Genomic DNA, 13,058 nt, shown 5'->3' on the forward strand with positions numbered 1-13,058 from the left:
CTCCTCACTGATAAAGATGGCACTTTGCCTGATAGTTCTAAATAAAACACAGTAAAACTGATGTCTGTTGGTGAGAGTTTAATGTGCTTTAAAAAGGACCCTTTTGTAAATTAATGTGCCTCTAATATTGCCAAACTTACCCATAAATAACAGTACACAAGGAAACTAGTAAAGTTAAGCAAGGCAGTTAATGCTGCGGGACTTACATTAAAAGCCTTCAGTCGTTCAGCTTCTACCCCATCAGATTCATTAACCTTCTCAGCATCTTCGTGTTCATCATGGTCATCCTCATCCTCATCTCCTCGGTTCAGAGACAGATCTTCAGCACCTCTGCCTATGCTCTCGTTCTTACCAGAGTCATAGCTGGAATAGCTATGTGCAGGTGACTAATAAAGAAAAAATATTTTAATGTACCAGATTAACAGGTTTACAGGGCTCCTCATCAAATAAATTTGTTTTTAAATTAGCACATCAGAAGGTATTTAAAAAATTCCATGATTTTTTTCTTTTATATACACAAATTACTTTCTGCAGCCCCAACACAAACCCTTATGATCACTGTCACAGAGAACTTTTCTCTATCATCTTGTCTACTTCAGTACATTAAAGCAACAGTCTGAGGAAAAGTCAAGTAAATCAATCTTTAAATGACTCTCCTGTGATAATTAAATTCTGGATGAGATGTTTTCACAAAGACTTGTTTTGTATTCAAGTTTCTTCCTGATTACATTAGCAAAGTTTCTTCCTCATTACATTAAATTGCTGCAGTTTTATACAGAACTCCGTGGAATGAAAATGACAAATTTTAAGGCAAGGCAGAATAAAGGGAGAAGTGGCGATAGTCATTCATTGGTAGGAATCATTATCTAGAACAGTAATAAGTTATTCATAAATACAGAAATAATAATGCCTTAATAGATCACTTTCCAAAATTCAAGAAGAATTTAAATAGTCAAGCTTTTATAGTTCTCACAGAAGCATTAATAATGGTAACACATACACACCCCTGTTTTCTCCCTGAAGCCTTTCTTTACACAAAATATTCAAAATTTTATCCTGAGCAGGGGGATAAATAACAGATGACTATTTCATTAAAAAATTCTTCACTCACGGTGTCAAAAATACAGCAGCAATCAAGAGAGTCAAATACTTTAAGCTTCCCCTAATAGTATCAGGTTTTGTTTGTCTTGTTATTCTTTGTGTATACTTCACACTAAGTCACAACAAGCAAAACAGTAGTAAAAAACTCCATCAGAACACCAAGGTACAGGGCCAATTTTTTCTCTCAGCTAGACCAGTGTAGACCTGGAGTAACTCCACTGAAGTTATTATTACTCTAGATGCACATCCATATAACTCATCCAAAGCATGTTGAAGTCAATTATCTCTAGAGGGCTTTCCATCAAGATCTATATGATGAATCTCACTCTATATTTATATAGCTCCTATCACAATGGTAGTCAAAGTGTTGCACAAAATTCAGGAGCACAAAGCCCAAAACAAAATGGGCCAAAATTGTCAAGCACGGGTGCTTAAAGTTATGAGCTTTGATTTATTTAGGGCTCTGTGTAAGTGCCTCAGTTGAGGTGTTGAGAAACCACAGACAGAAATCTATAGAGAACACCTGGCACCCTGCAGGCAGGGGCAAATGAACTGTGAGAGTAACAGCAACACTGCCCAGCTGGGTTGGGAGACTGGAGGAGGAAAAGTCAGACAGAAAAATAAATATAAATATGCCCAGTCTTAGTGCATCATTTTTGCCTTTTCTCTTTTCCTTCCATTTCTTTATTCCCTCTTTACTCTCCCTTTCATCTTCTTATTTCACTCCTTTCTCTTCCTTTCCATTTCCGCACTTTAAATTATTTTACTACTATTTCTGTCTCCCTCATTTCCCTGGACTCCGCTACCTATTTCTTTCACGCATTGATTCTCAGTGTCCACCCCCCACTTACTTCCTTTTATTCCTTTTATTTAATCCACTCTGTGATTTAGAGCCCCGCAATAAAATCCTTTTAGTCACAAAACATCCCATTTCTGGGACCTTCATGACTCTCTCTCAGTGTCCCTCAAGCTCTCAACTCTGGGTTTCATTGCCCCTCCCCCCAACCCACTACCCACTCTGTGTGCACCACCAGGGGCAGGAGGAAAAAAAAGTTTGCCAATGCCTCCAGGGGTCAGGGTGGCCAAGACTGAGAGGCCTAAGAAGAGAAAGGCCTGAGGAAGCCAGCAAAGGAGAGGAGGAGCTGCTCCTTTGCTGGAGCACTGCAATCTTTTGTGTACACAGTGGGCAGGCAAGAGACCAGATTCCAAATGTTGACCTCACTGCCTGTTCAACTGACTCCTGTAGGGATATATGTATGAAAAAATATGATTTGGAGATGCTCCCTCATAAAGGAATGTGTTGTGAGTGTGGGAATTTGGAGATGTTCCCTGGAGACAAGGGTTTTGGAACACTGCATGGCTGTGTGCTGCTCACCAGAGTTGCTCTCCAGTTTGTTTCATTAACACCAACTCAAGGAAATGGTTTTAAAACAGTTTCAGGTTACACCTGAAGCATATAGAGTAAAATTTAGAAGACTTAAGATGGGTGCTGAGATGAGTAATGTGGCATATGTAAACCAGATGAGAGATTTGATGGATAAGTGGGCAAGGGGAAAAGGTGTTACAATCTTTGAAGAAATGTGTGATCTTGTTGCTCAGGAACATTTCCTCAGTATATGTAGTGATGATGTAAAACAGTGTTTATGGGATAAAAAGGTGAAAACTGTTGATGAACTTGCTACTCTAGCTAATGAATTTGAACAAACCCAAGCATCTATTAGAAATAATTCTGAGGCAGAGGGGTTTAAGTCTGGTGGGAAGCATGGTTCATGTTTTACCTCTGAGAAGAAGGAGGGTGGATGGGAGGCTGGACACTTATCTCCCCAAGTCCATTCCTCTAGTCCTCGTCCCAAATCTCCTGTAAAAACAGAAGAGCCCAGAAGGTGCTACCACTGTAAATCTACTGAGCACATGAGGAAGAAATGCCCTGTGCTGGGTAGTACATGGGAATGCTGTTACCCAGAGCACAGAGGCACCTCAGGCAATTGCCACTTATCATACAGGGTTTGTAAAAATAGTCTCTTCCCAGCCAGGCAGGAAGCACATAAAGGCTGTCAAAATTAATCACAAGAAACTCTTGGGGTGGAGGGATACAGGTGCAGAAATTTATGGAGAAACATTGTTCAGGAAAAAGACATACTTCCAGGACAGTTGGCAGAGCTTTTGTTAGTAGGAGGTCACAAAATCCTTGCGCCTTTGGCTAAAGTGCACATAGAAACTGAGGATTTGGAAGCTGAATTGACTGTGGCAGCAGTACCTCATAACCCATCACAATTGTTACTTGGAAATGATTTTTTCAATGTGGCTCAGGCTGTTAAAGGGTCTGTCCGGGAATCCTACTGAAGACTTGAGAGTCAGTGAAAATGCTAATGACCCACCTGAGAACGGGAGGAGGAAGCCATTTCACAGGCAGATAAGATCCACCAAGCAGCTAAGAAAAAGCTGCTGAAAGACCACAGCCCTCTAGAAGAAGGGGATGAGGAAAGTCCCAATGCTTGGAGTGAGAATTACAAAGAAACCCTAGGAGGGTGTGTGTGTAGATTGATTTTTTGCATGGGCATAGCACTGGCCTGGAAGAGGTTGGCCTGTAACATGCTAGATCCTCTTACATCCTTACCTCTCCAAAACCCCAACGACATACATGCACTGAGAACTTTTACTAAAGGGGATACTGGACAAAACACTAAAGGGAAAGAAAGACCAATATCTGAACACATATTATGGTTCAGGAAGGGGTTGAAAAACACCATGGGTACTGAACAATCCAGACTGTCTAAACAGAAGGCGTGGTATGATGAACATCCTCCCTGTCATTAATTTGTTAGTACTGTTAAGTCTCATAATATACAATTTGTTGGTTATGACAAAGAATTTGGTACTGATGGTAAATCCTTTAAAAATGTGTAACATGCATAATTTTTGGAAAAAGCTTCTAAACATGGTAGGAGTGGTATCAAGGAAGTCCTATATGGATACTGCTTCTCAGCTAATATCCGGAAACAGGCTTAGAGCTTGGCACAGCAGAGAAAGCATAATGAACCTGGTCTGCTGTGTGGAAGGGGAAACTCTAAAAGATATTGATATCTGCATTATGTTAACAATGCTACACACAAAAATGTTTTCAGGCAAGCTGGGAAAAGAAACACAGAACTTTGCAAAAACACCTGTGGATGACACTACAGTGTTTGGTAACATTTGGGAATTGTATAACCAAACCCTAAAGAGGACATTAGGCACACTGCCTTCACATTAGCCAGTGACTAACCCTCTGACAGTAATCTAAAGGGGGAGGTGTGACACTTCACCCCATATTCTTCACAGTAATATTATTATGATGTGATTATGACATAATCATAATGCATTTTATGCAAGATAAGTCACGTGAGGTGTCATTGGAAAGGTTATGATTTACTGAATATGATTTACTGAATATCCTATTTGTATTAATGTATCATTTTTTGTATCTGAAGTTAGGAATATTGACTATGTATCTGTATTATAAATATGTTTACACATGGGGAACGCTCACTAGGTAAAAGACATTCAGTCTAGATGGCTGGCTGGAAAGGGCCAATTCAGGTTAATGAGCCATTAGGAGAAAATAATAGGCCTTAGGAGAAGCTTATCTCCCACTAGGGGTGGGGGTGGGGAGTGGCTTTCTGAGGGCGCTACAAACAGCCTCTGAGTTATGGCTGCTGTGACCCTACAAGGACATGTGATCAGGTCACCTGGTGCTGGACTCCATCTTGGGATTCCAGTGTTTTTCCACTGACTGGTGTGGGTATCAAGCTTTGAGACAAAGGGTTCCCACTAATATGCAAAAGATATTTAAGGCAGGGGAGTGACATCATCTTGGTTCTTCACTGACTTGCCACCCAAAAAGACTCCTCGAAACACCTGAAGAACAAAGACTGAACTGAGGGAAAGTGCGGGACCCAGGCTAAAGGGATTTTTAGCCTGTGAATGGAACACCCTGGGGATTCTAAGCTGTAAACCAGTGCAGCTTGCTCCTTAAGAATCTGCAGCCTGCTGGTATCCTCACTTAGGGTGAGGATCTGCTATTCATATCCAATCTCTTTAGTATATTAAGCTTAGTTTGCGTGTTTTGTTTATTTGCTAGGTAATTTGCTTTGATCAGTTTGCTATCACTTAAAATCTATCTTTTGTAGTTAATAAACTTGTTTTTGCTTTTTCTAAAAAACAGTGTGTGTGTGAGTCATAACTTGGAGCAGAAAGCTATTGTATATCTCTCTCCACATTGAGGGAGAGGGTGAATTTCATGAGCTTACATTGTACAGTTCCCTGTGCAGCGCAAGGTGGTATAATTCTGGGTTTACACTCCGGATGGGGGGGGTGTGCTTAAGTAGCTGGCAAGTTCCTTAGCTGGAGCTGTCCTATGCAGAGCTGATCACAGTGTCTGCATGTAACTGCAGCTGGGTGTGTTCCTATCTGTATGTGTGCTGGTAAAAGCACAGGCTGAAGCCAGGGAGAGGGCTTGGCAGGCTGGTCACAGCAGTGCAGTGTAAAGGGAGCCCAGGCCAGGGGGGCTCAGTGGTACCCCAGTTCCAGGTGGCACCCCAGGGGGAACCTGTCACAGTGGGATCTCATAACTGGGTGGCAGATGATTTAGGACTTTAAAGATCATCACTAAGGTTAATTGTTTGTCAAGACCAAATATTAGGAAAATCATGTTTTTGCCGTGAAATGAAAAGCAAAGGTCAGTTTTAGCTGAAAGCTCTCTGAAGAGTCATAGCACATTTTATTCACCACTTTTTTTTCTTGTAAGGACGCAGTTCTGCCATGCTTACTTGGGTTGAATGGTACCTTATTATGTCAGACAGCCCACTGGATCACCATTACATACATAAAACATTTTTTACTTTTCTTAGTTACGTAGTTTTCACTTTTAAACACATCTTACCATACTGAATAGGAACATCTTGCAGAAGCACTATTTGTTAGTAGGTTTAGAATGAGAGCACTGCATTGGTTACACATGGTTCACATTTGCAAGATTATCTTCACAACCATAAGGGCTACATACTTAATTTTTCTAAAAACAAAACAAACAAATAAAAGCTAATGTTGCCCAGTAGGGAGCTACTGAGTAGCCATGACTTTTGTTTAAAAACTGCAAAAATCAATCAAAGAATCAGTAACAAACCATGAGAGCCTGACAAACAACCAGCCTTAATCATAATCAACAACCTGGATTGCACCCAGAAAGAGTGCAGAAACCTGAGCATAGGTATTATCAAGTATTCACAGCTGCTCAGTCATAGGGAACGCATTCATTACCAGCTGCAGCTTCCAGTTCTAAGGCAAGAGTTGAAATTATTGTGAATCTAATGTATATGGCATGTATTGTGTATCTAACTTGTTTGTGCAACTAGTGCAGAGTATGTCCCTGAGATGTTGTACATCCAAGCCATTTGCTTAGCAAACTGAACTTTGATTGGCTAAAGTAACAATCTATGCAGTTATCTCCCAGCAGATGAGCCTGTTGAGATAACAATTTATCACAAGACTGTTCACTCCACATTCTGTGTTTAACCAAACAATATTCATATAAAAATGGTTTATAATTTTCTGAAATCACTTCCCTATTCTTATCTTTTTTTTCCCTTCCCTTATTCCAGTCTACTTCCCTCCCTAGGTCACTCTCTTTTTCTCCTTCCATCTTCTCTTCCCGCTCCTTACTCCACATTTCAATCTCCTTTATCCCTCCCCCACTAGATGTATTTAAATTGTTAATCACAGTAATTGTGCTCAGAAACTAGGCATGCATTTGCATACACATTTTCCACATGCAGTTGTGCATGTACACTTTTAAAAGTTGCACCATACTTTATAGAAACCAATTAAAATATCTATATTTAGACCTGGTTACATTTTGATGAAAAATTGTCAACATTCAGTGACGAACACAGGAAAAGAATGTTGATAAAATTCTTGCTTTTTTTTTTCTTCCATTTTGTAACCAATTCAGATGACCATGATAGGTCTTTGGGGGGGGATGGCTGAGAGTTTGAGTTTTGGGTAGAGTTGCAGGGAATATATTTTGTACATTTACAAAAAAATCAAGCCCATACTGTATAGTAGAATACTTAAAACATCTATAGGGATATTTTTAGGAGAGTTGAGGTTTTATCGGGGCAGGAATGGAATATATTCTCCTCATTGGCTGGTATGTTCATTTTTTACATTCCAGTTCCAATATTGGGTGTTTTGCATATGTGGATTGTGAGTTTAATTGTTGCCAGGCAGCACAGAGCTTTTGCTCGGGTGTTTTTGTACTTTAAAGCTAAATAATTAAATAATACATTAAATACCTTCAAGATAGATGTGCTCCTCTTTGGCATTAGGAACATCTCCATTCACAGCTCCATCTATCCCCACTGATATTGACCCACATTATTGAGGCATATCACTTTGCCCTGATAGAAATAATCTCAGAAATTAGCCTAGATATGGTGTGAAGAGAAAATCCCTGTTCAGGTAGAAGGTGAAAAGTCTGCTTAGAAACAATAATTTAACCAACTTCTTTTTAATTCTAAATTCCTCCCCAACCAGTCTCCACTTATCGGTCTTGTCACATTCAGGAAGGCCTGCTTACATACTCACCAATCCATCACCATCTCCGTCATTCTGAAAGGGTAGGACTCTTTGACTGATGATCAGCAAAAGCAAGTAGGAGTATCTCTATCCCATCAGATTTGAGTGAATACCAGAGCAGAGCAGGCTTAATGCAGGGAGCTTGAATACTTCCTAAAGTTTGTTATTTGTTTTATTGATCTATAGAGCTCCTGTCATTGATGCAGGATGCTAGGCATTTATAAACTACCTGTCACTGATTCCATTGCAAAACCAATGTTGCTGCCTACAGAAATTTTAGCAAAAATATTGTCATTTGTGGTACCAAAAGAGCCAAAGGCAAAAAACAGAAAGTAAACCAAATTAACTTCTTGCATTGTGCTCTCAAGTTCAGTAGAATTTGGTAGGCTCTGGCAGACCCCACAAAAGGAGTGAATTTTGAGGCAGGGACTCTCAACTGAGAAAGTTCTATTTTCCGGTCCCAGAGATCTTTATCCCAGGAACTGACAGAAAATGCTAGATTATTTTACTGGCCACAACAAGATATAACATTAGAGGCAGTCCTTCTGACAACAGGCTCCCATTTAAGGTTTGAAATATTTATCACCAATATCTTTGATTTCACCCAGAATCAAACCAGAAGATTTGAGTGAATATGTAAGCTCGCAATGGCTGGCCCTACTCAGAAAGGAGGCAGCTGCACTCTGCACTAGTGGGCAGGCTTCAAAGGGAGTGCTCAGAAGACTATATTTGAAATGTCTAGCTTTGGGCTGAAAAAGGCCCAAGTGTACGGCTGATCAGCATTTTTCTGTCAAAACTGGTTTTTGATGAAAAATTGGGGTTTTAGGTACACTTTTTTTTCTTTGTTTTGCTAAGAATATCTGCTTTTTATAGAAAATTCTGACCTTTCATCAGAAAACTCAAAATTTTCTGTCCAAACACCAACATTTTCATTTCTCAGCTGAACATTTTTATTTTTCAATAAAAAGTCAAAATTTTCCATGGGGGAAAAAAAAACCCATTTTCTGACCAGTTCTACCTGGATGACCAATGCGAGTTCCTCCTTATGGAGGGCTAATAGAAGCCTCTTTGGCCAGCTGAAGATGATAAAACATACTTGTTTTCCTCTGCTGGGACTTCATAATCCAGACTGTAAACTATTTGGGTAAAAAGCCTCAAAAGATGCAAAACCCAGCTTTGGATATTCATCCCAGTGCTTCCTTCTGCCAATAAGCAACCCTTCTGTCTCACTGGGACTGAGCAAGACAGTTTGCTTTCCATAGAATCATAGGACTGGAAGGGACCTCGAGAGGTAATTTAGTCCAGTCCCCTGCACCTATGGCAGGACAAGTATTATCTAGACCATTCCTGACAAGTGTTTGCCTAGCCTGCTCTTAAAAATCTCCAGTGATGGAGATTCCACAAGCTCCCTAGGCAATTTATTCCAGTGCTTAATCACCCTGACAGTTAGGAAGTTTTTCCTAATGCCCAATCTAAACCCCCCTTGCTGCAATTTAAAACTATTGCTTCTTGCCTTTCCTCAGAGGTTAAGAAGGAAGAACAATTTTTCTCCCTCCTCCTTGTAAAAACCTTTGATATACTTGAAAACTGTTATCAGGTCCCCTTTCAGTCTTCTCTTTTCCAGACTAAACAAAACCAATTTTTTCAATCTTTCCTCATAGGTCATGTTTTCTAGACCTTTAATCATTTTTGTTGCTCTTCTCTGGACTTTCTCCAATTTGTCCACGTCTTTCCTGAAATGTGGTGCACAGACCTGGACACAATACTCCAGTTGAGGCCTAATCAGCGTGGAGCAGAGAAGAACTCTACTCTACTCTATCCAGAACTCTACCCTTGTCACACTTGGGAGAATAATTAGGCTGGAGACAAGGGACACAGAACTAAGCATCATGATGACTAGGCAGTCCCTAGTCTCTTGCTCGGTCCTTCTAGTCTCTTGTGGCCAATGCACAGGAAGAGTGATAAGACATAACCCAGAAGGACCCAGGCTTTTGGGAAGTACATGAATTGACTAGCACTACACTCTTCGACCTCTCTGATAAGGAGGAGAAGAGCTACTATCCACCCTGCAAGATCCCACATCCAGGTCAAAATATTGTATCCCATGGTCAAGGAGATATCTGAAGCTGCTGATTTTTTTAAAAAACTCTCAGTATGGACACCTTACCCTTGCTCACTGCTAGAAGGAGCTTCTAAGCTATGGCAGTCAATATAGTCTCTGTTTAGTTTGAAGCCATTTATGTTTGTCAGGGAGTGGGAGATGGGGTACAGGAAGAAAGTAACTTTTAAAAGATACCTTCGTTGCCTTGATCTTACCCTTTAGTTTGCCCAGTAATGGTAAACAACTGCATACAGGGCAATGAAGTGCAGCCATGAATAGAGAGGAGCAGTCCTGTTTGGTGAGACAGGAATAGTTTGGCATTTTCTTTCTGCTGGGCAGGACAGCTCTGCTCCACTCTCAGTCTTGAGTGCACTACTTGTCGTATACGGTATTGGGGACAATAGTGCCTCAATATTATGGATTACAAACCACTCTTAATTCACTGTTATAAATCTCACTGAGTATGTATGTATGTGGAAAACTTACAATAAAAGATAGCACTTCTTTGTTCTCCTTTCCCCCTCCATTTTTATTCTGTGATCTTTGTGCCAGATGTGTGTAAGTATTTTCCCCATCCTATTTTTATAGAACCTTTAAGCCTCTTCTCTGCTTTGATCTCATTCATACCTTTTGTCCTTGCTCCCTCAGTTTTCACCTGTGGTTTTTCTTCTTCTTACCACCCATATTGTTTCCCTCATTTCTCCTTTGTTTTCTCTCTGCTCCCATCCACCTTATTTACTGTGTGAACACACAGGTTTAATTAACTACTTTTCTCCTTAAATTCCAAACATGGAACATCAGGCTTAGTAGAATTTGTTCTCCTATAGGCCTGCACCATGAATCTAGTTTGGGAAATCATGTTCTTATTTGTGAGGACCATCCACTGAGGTCATCATCCATGAGTTAGTCCTGGTTTAGGAACTACAAGTATTGGAGAAATAGACATTCTCATTCCTATTCTCTTGCCTCTCCTTTTCCCCCATTCTTTTCTATGCCAAATCCCTTGCCCGCAGTAACTGCTCTGAAACATGTAGGCTCTTCATGTCTCTAGTGTAATGCTGCTGATGAGCAGACTTGTTACCAGGTAAATAGCTTGGGCTCTGTCAGTAACTCTGAAGGTGAGATTTTGGCTTTAGCCACTCACTTTTATTCTATGTTGGTGACTCTTGCAGTCTCTGTGTATCCCAAGAAGGCTGTATTCGAAGTCCCTTCAAGCAGTGGGGCTGCAGGCAGTCAAGAAGGAAGCTTCAGAGACAGATGTGTGGTAACTGTAGACCAGCACTGCAGATTGCATGTGCAGTGTTCCTGGGCATCAAGAAACGCAACAGTGTGGGAGTGGATCACCTGTTTTTGCTAGGTACAGGGAGTAACAAAACAGTAAGGATGATCCTGTCCTTTCAAATCCTGTCCTTCACAAGCTGTCCTGTCTTGCACATGGTCTCCTATTTCAGTCTGGAGAACTCAGCTGCTTCCTGTTCAAAAGACTGCCTCAGACCATACAGCTGGATGGATGTTGAATGTATTCAGTGCAGACAGCTATCTGCTGGTTGTGGCAGGTCCAAGACCGGGTCAGTTTCTTCATGTGGGGGATACATTTCATAGACAGGCTGGCTAAAGCCCCTGAAAGTCTTGTTCCGCACCATAACCAGGGAGCACAATATTCAAAGTAAGCAGGAGCTGAGCTGTTATACTTTCTTCCCCCAAAAGGGAGGAGTATCGGCATTTCTGAAGTTATTTTTTATTCTTTACTGATTCATATGAGTAAGAGGCACATGCTGCAGAGCACCAAGGTATGAAATATGAGGAGCTTTTAAATTTTGGCAAGACAGAAGAGAATAAGTTATCTACAATTCTGAGAAGATCTTTTAGGTGTGCTCATTCCTAACTTATCATAGACTCCGCACTGTCCTGCTCCCCCTCCCACTTTGTGCTACCAAACAACATTAGAAGAGTTTCCCCCCTTTCTCTTTCCCACTTTGAGCACTGTGGGAGTACAAAAGTACAGCAGGGTAGGGTGGAGATTAAAAAGTATTTGGTGGAAGCAGTGGAGGGGAGAACTCCAACTCACCTGTTTCCATCCTTGGAGACAAATTTAGGCTTTCCCTCCTTCCGTTTGTGTTGCTCAGTCATGAGAGTCATATACCAGAACAGGGTGAGAGGAGAGAGTCCTATCACTCCTGCTCTTCTGCTCATGAGAGTCTGACAGATCATTTACATCTTGAGAAGCATAGATTGGAGAAGAAAAGATAGCAATGGTAACATATTGAGACACAGACTCATTCAAAAAGAAAGCCAACTGGTTAATGACATGCACATTATCCCTAATTATCTGTTCAGAACTGAACAGTCTTTTTACACATTGGTGCTAATCATCAGAAGATGTGCTGGTAAATGACCTATTTCCAGGAAAGCTGTATTATAGCCCTGCCAGCAACAAACCATGTTTAAACATGGTTGTGACTCGAGTGTGAGAAGAGCCATAGGAGTTATCTATTTACCAGGTCTATTTTTCCCTCTATATCTCCACTCTTAAAGTGAAATCTGTCTAACACATTACTCATTGTTCCTTGCACGCTATAGTCCTGATGCTGATAGAAACTCTCACTCAAGTCCATCATTTTGCCTTTATCAGGACCAGCCTCTGCATTTTTTAAAAAAATACAAATACGGAGTGGTAGGGATTTTGATATAAAAGTGACTCAGATCTTTTGGGTGGGCATTATCAAAAGACATCATCATGATTTTATATGCAACCTCTTAACCTTAGTGCTGTTGGAGCCCTCCACTTCCTCTTGGTATCCTGGCAGCAGAGCACATGGGTGAGCTTTCCTGACATCTGCCACTTCGGAAGGTAAGTTGTGTGAATTTCTTGCCTTGCACAGCGGCAGAGATCACCTCAGAATTTGACCTTTGACAGCATTTCTCTCTGTGCTTTCTCCTAGCCATCTAAGCTTTGCTGTCTGAGAATATTTTTGCCACAGTGTATCCTCAATTAGAAGAAATTGCACAATTATTGAGAATCACAGAAGTTTTCATGCTTATCTAGCATTCATATTATACAGAAGCCATTATGGAATCAGTTTATATTGCAATATTGCTTAGGACAAAGGACATAATAACAAAGCTATTTTTGTTACTGTTATTAGAGATGGGCTTGAGTTGTGATGTCTGGGGACCAGATTCTGCATTAAACACCAGCCTTTTTGTGCTGCTTAGTCAGTGCAAATAGGTGGAATCTGCC

The 13,058-nt window shown here is 40.7% G+C and overlaps 1 protein-coding gene across 7 annotated transcripts in view; it reads right to left on the reverse strand.

The window, feature by feature from the left end:
* The window catches only part of NOL4 (nucleolar protein 4), a 333,499-nt gene that overhangs the window by 57,624 nt on the left and 262,817 nt on the right, over positions 1–13,058 (reverse strand). For all 7 annotated transcript variants that reach the window (XM_039526516.1, XM_039526514.1, XM_039526515.1 and 4 more), the window contains one exon: positions 207–386. In XM_039526516.1, coding sequence (XP_039382450.1) covers positions 207–386 — 180 coding nt within the window. The remainder of the gene's footprint in view (positions 1–206; positions 387–13,058) is intronic.

Source organism: Mauremys reevesii, linkage group 2, assembly GCF_016161935.1.
Source record: "Mauremys reevesii isolate NIE-2019 linkage group 2, ASM1616193v1, whole genome shotgun sequence".
NCBI lineage: Eukaryota > Metazoa > Chordata > Testudines > Geoemydidae > Mauremys > Mauremys reevesii.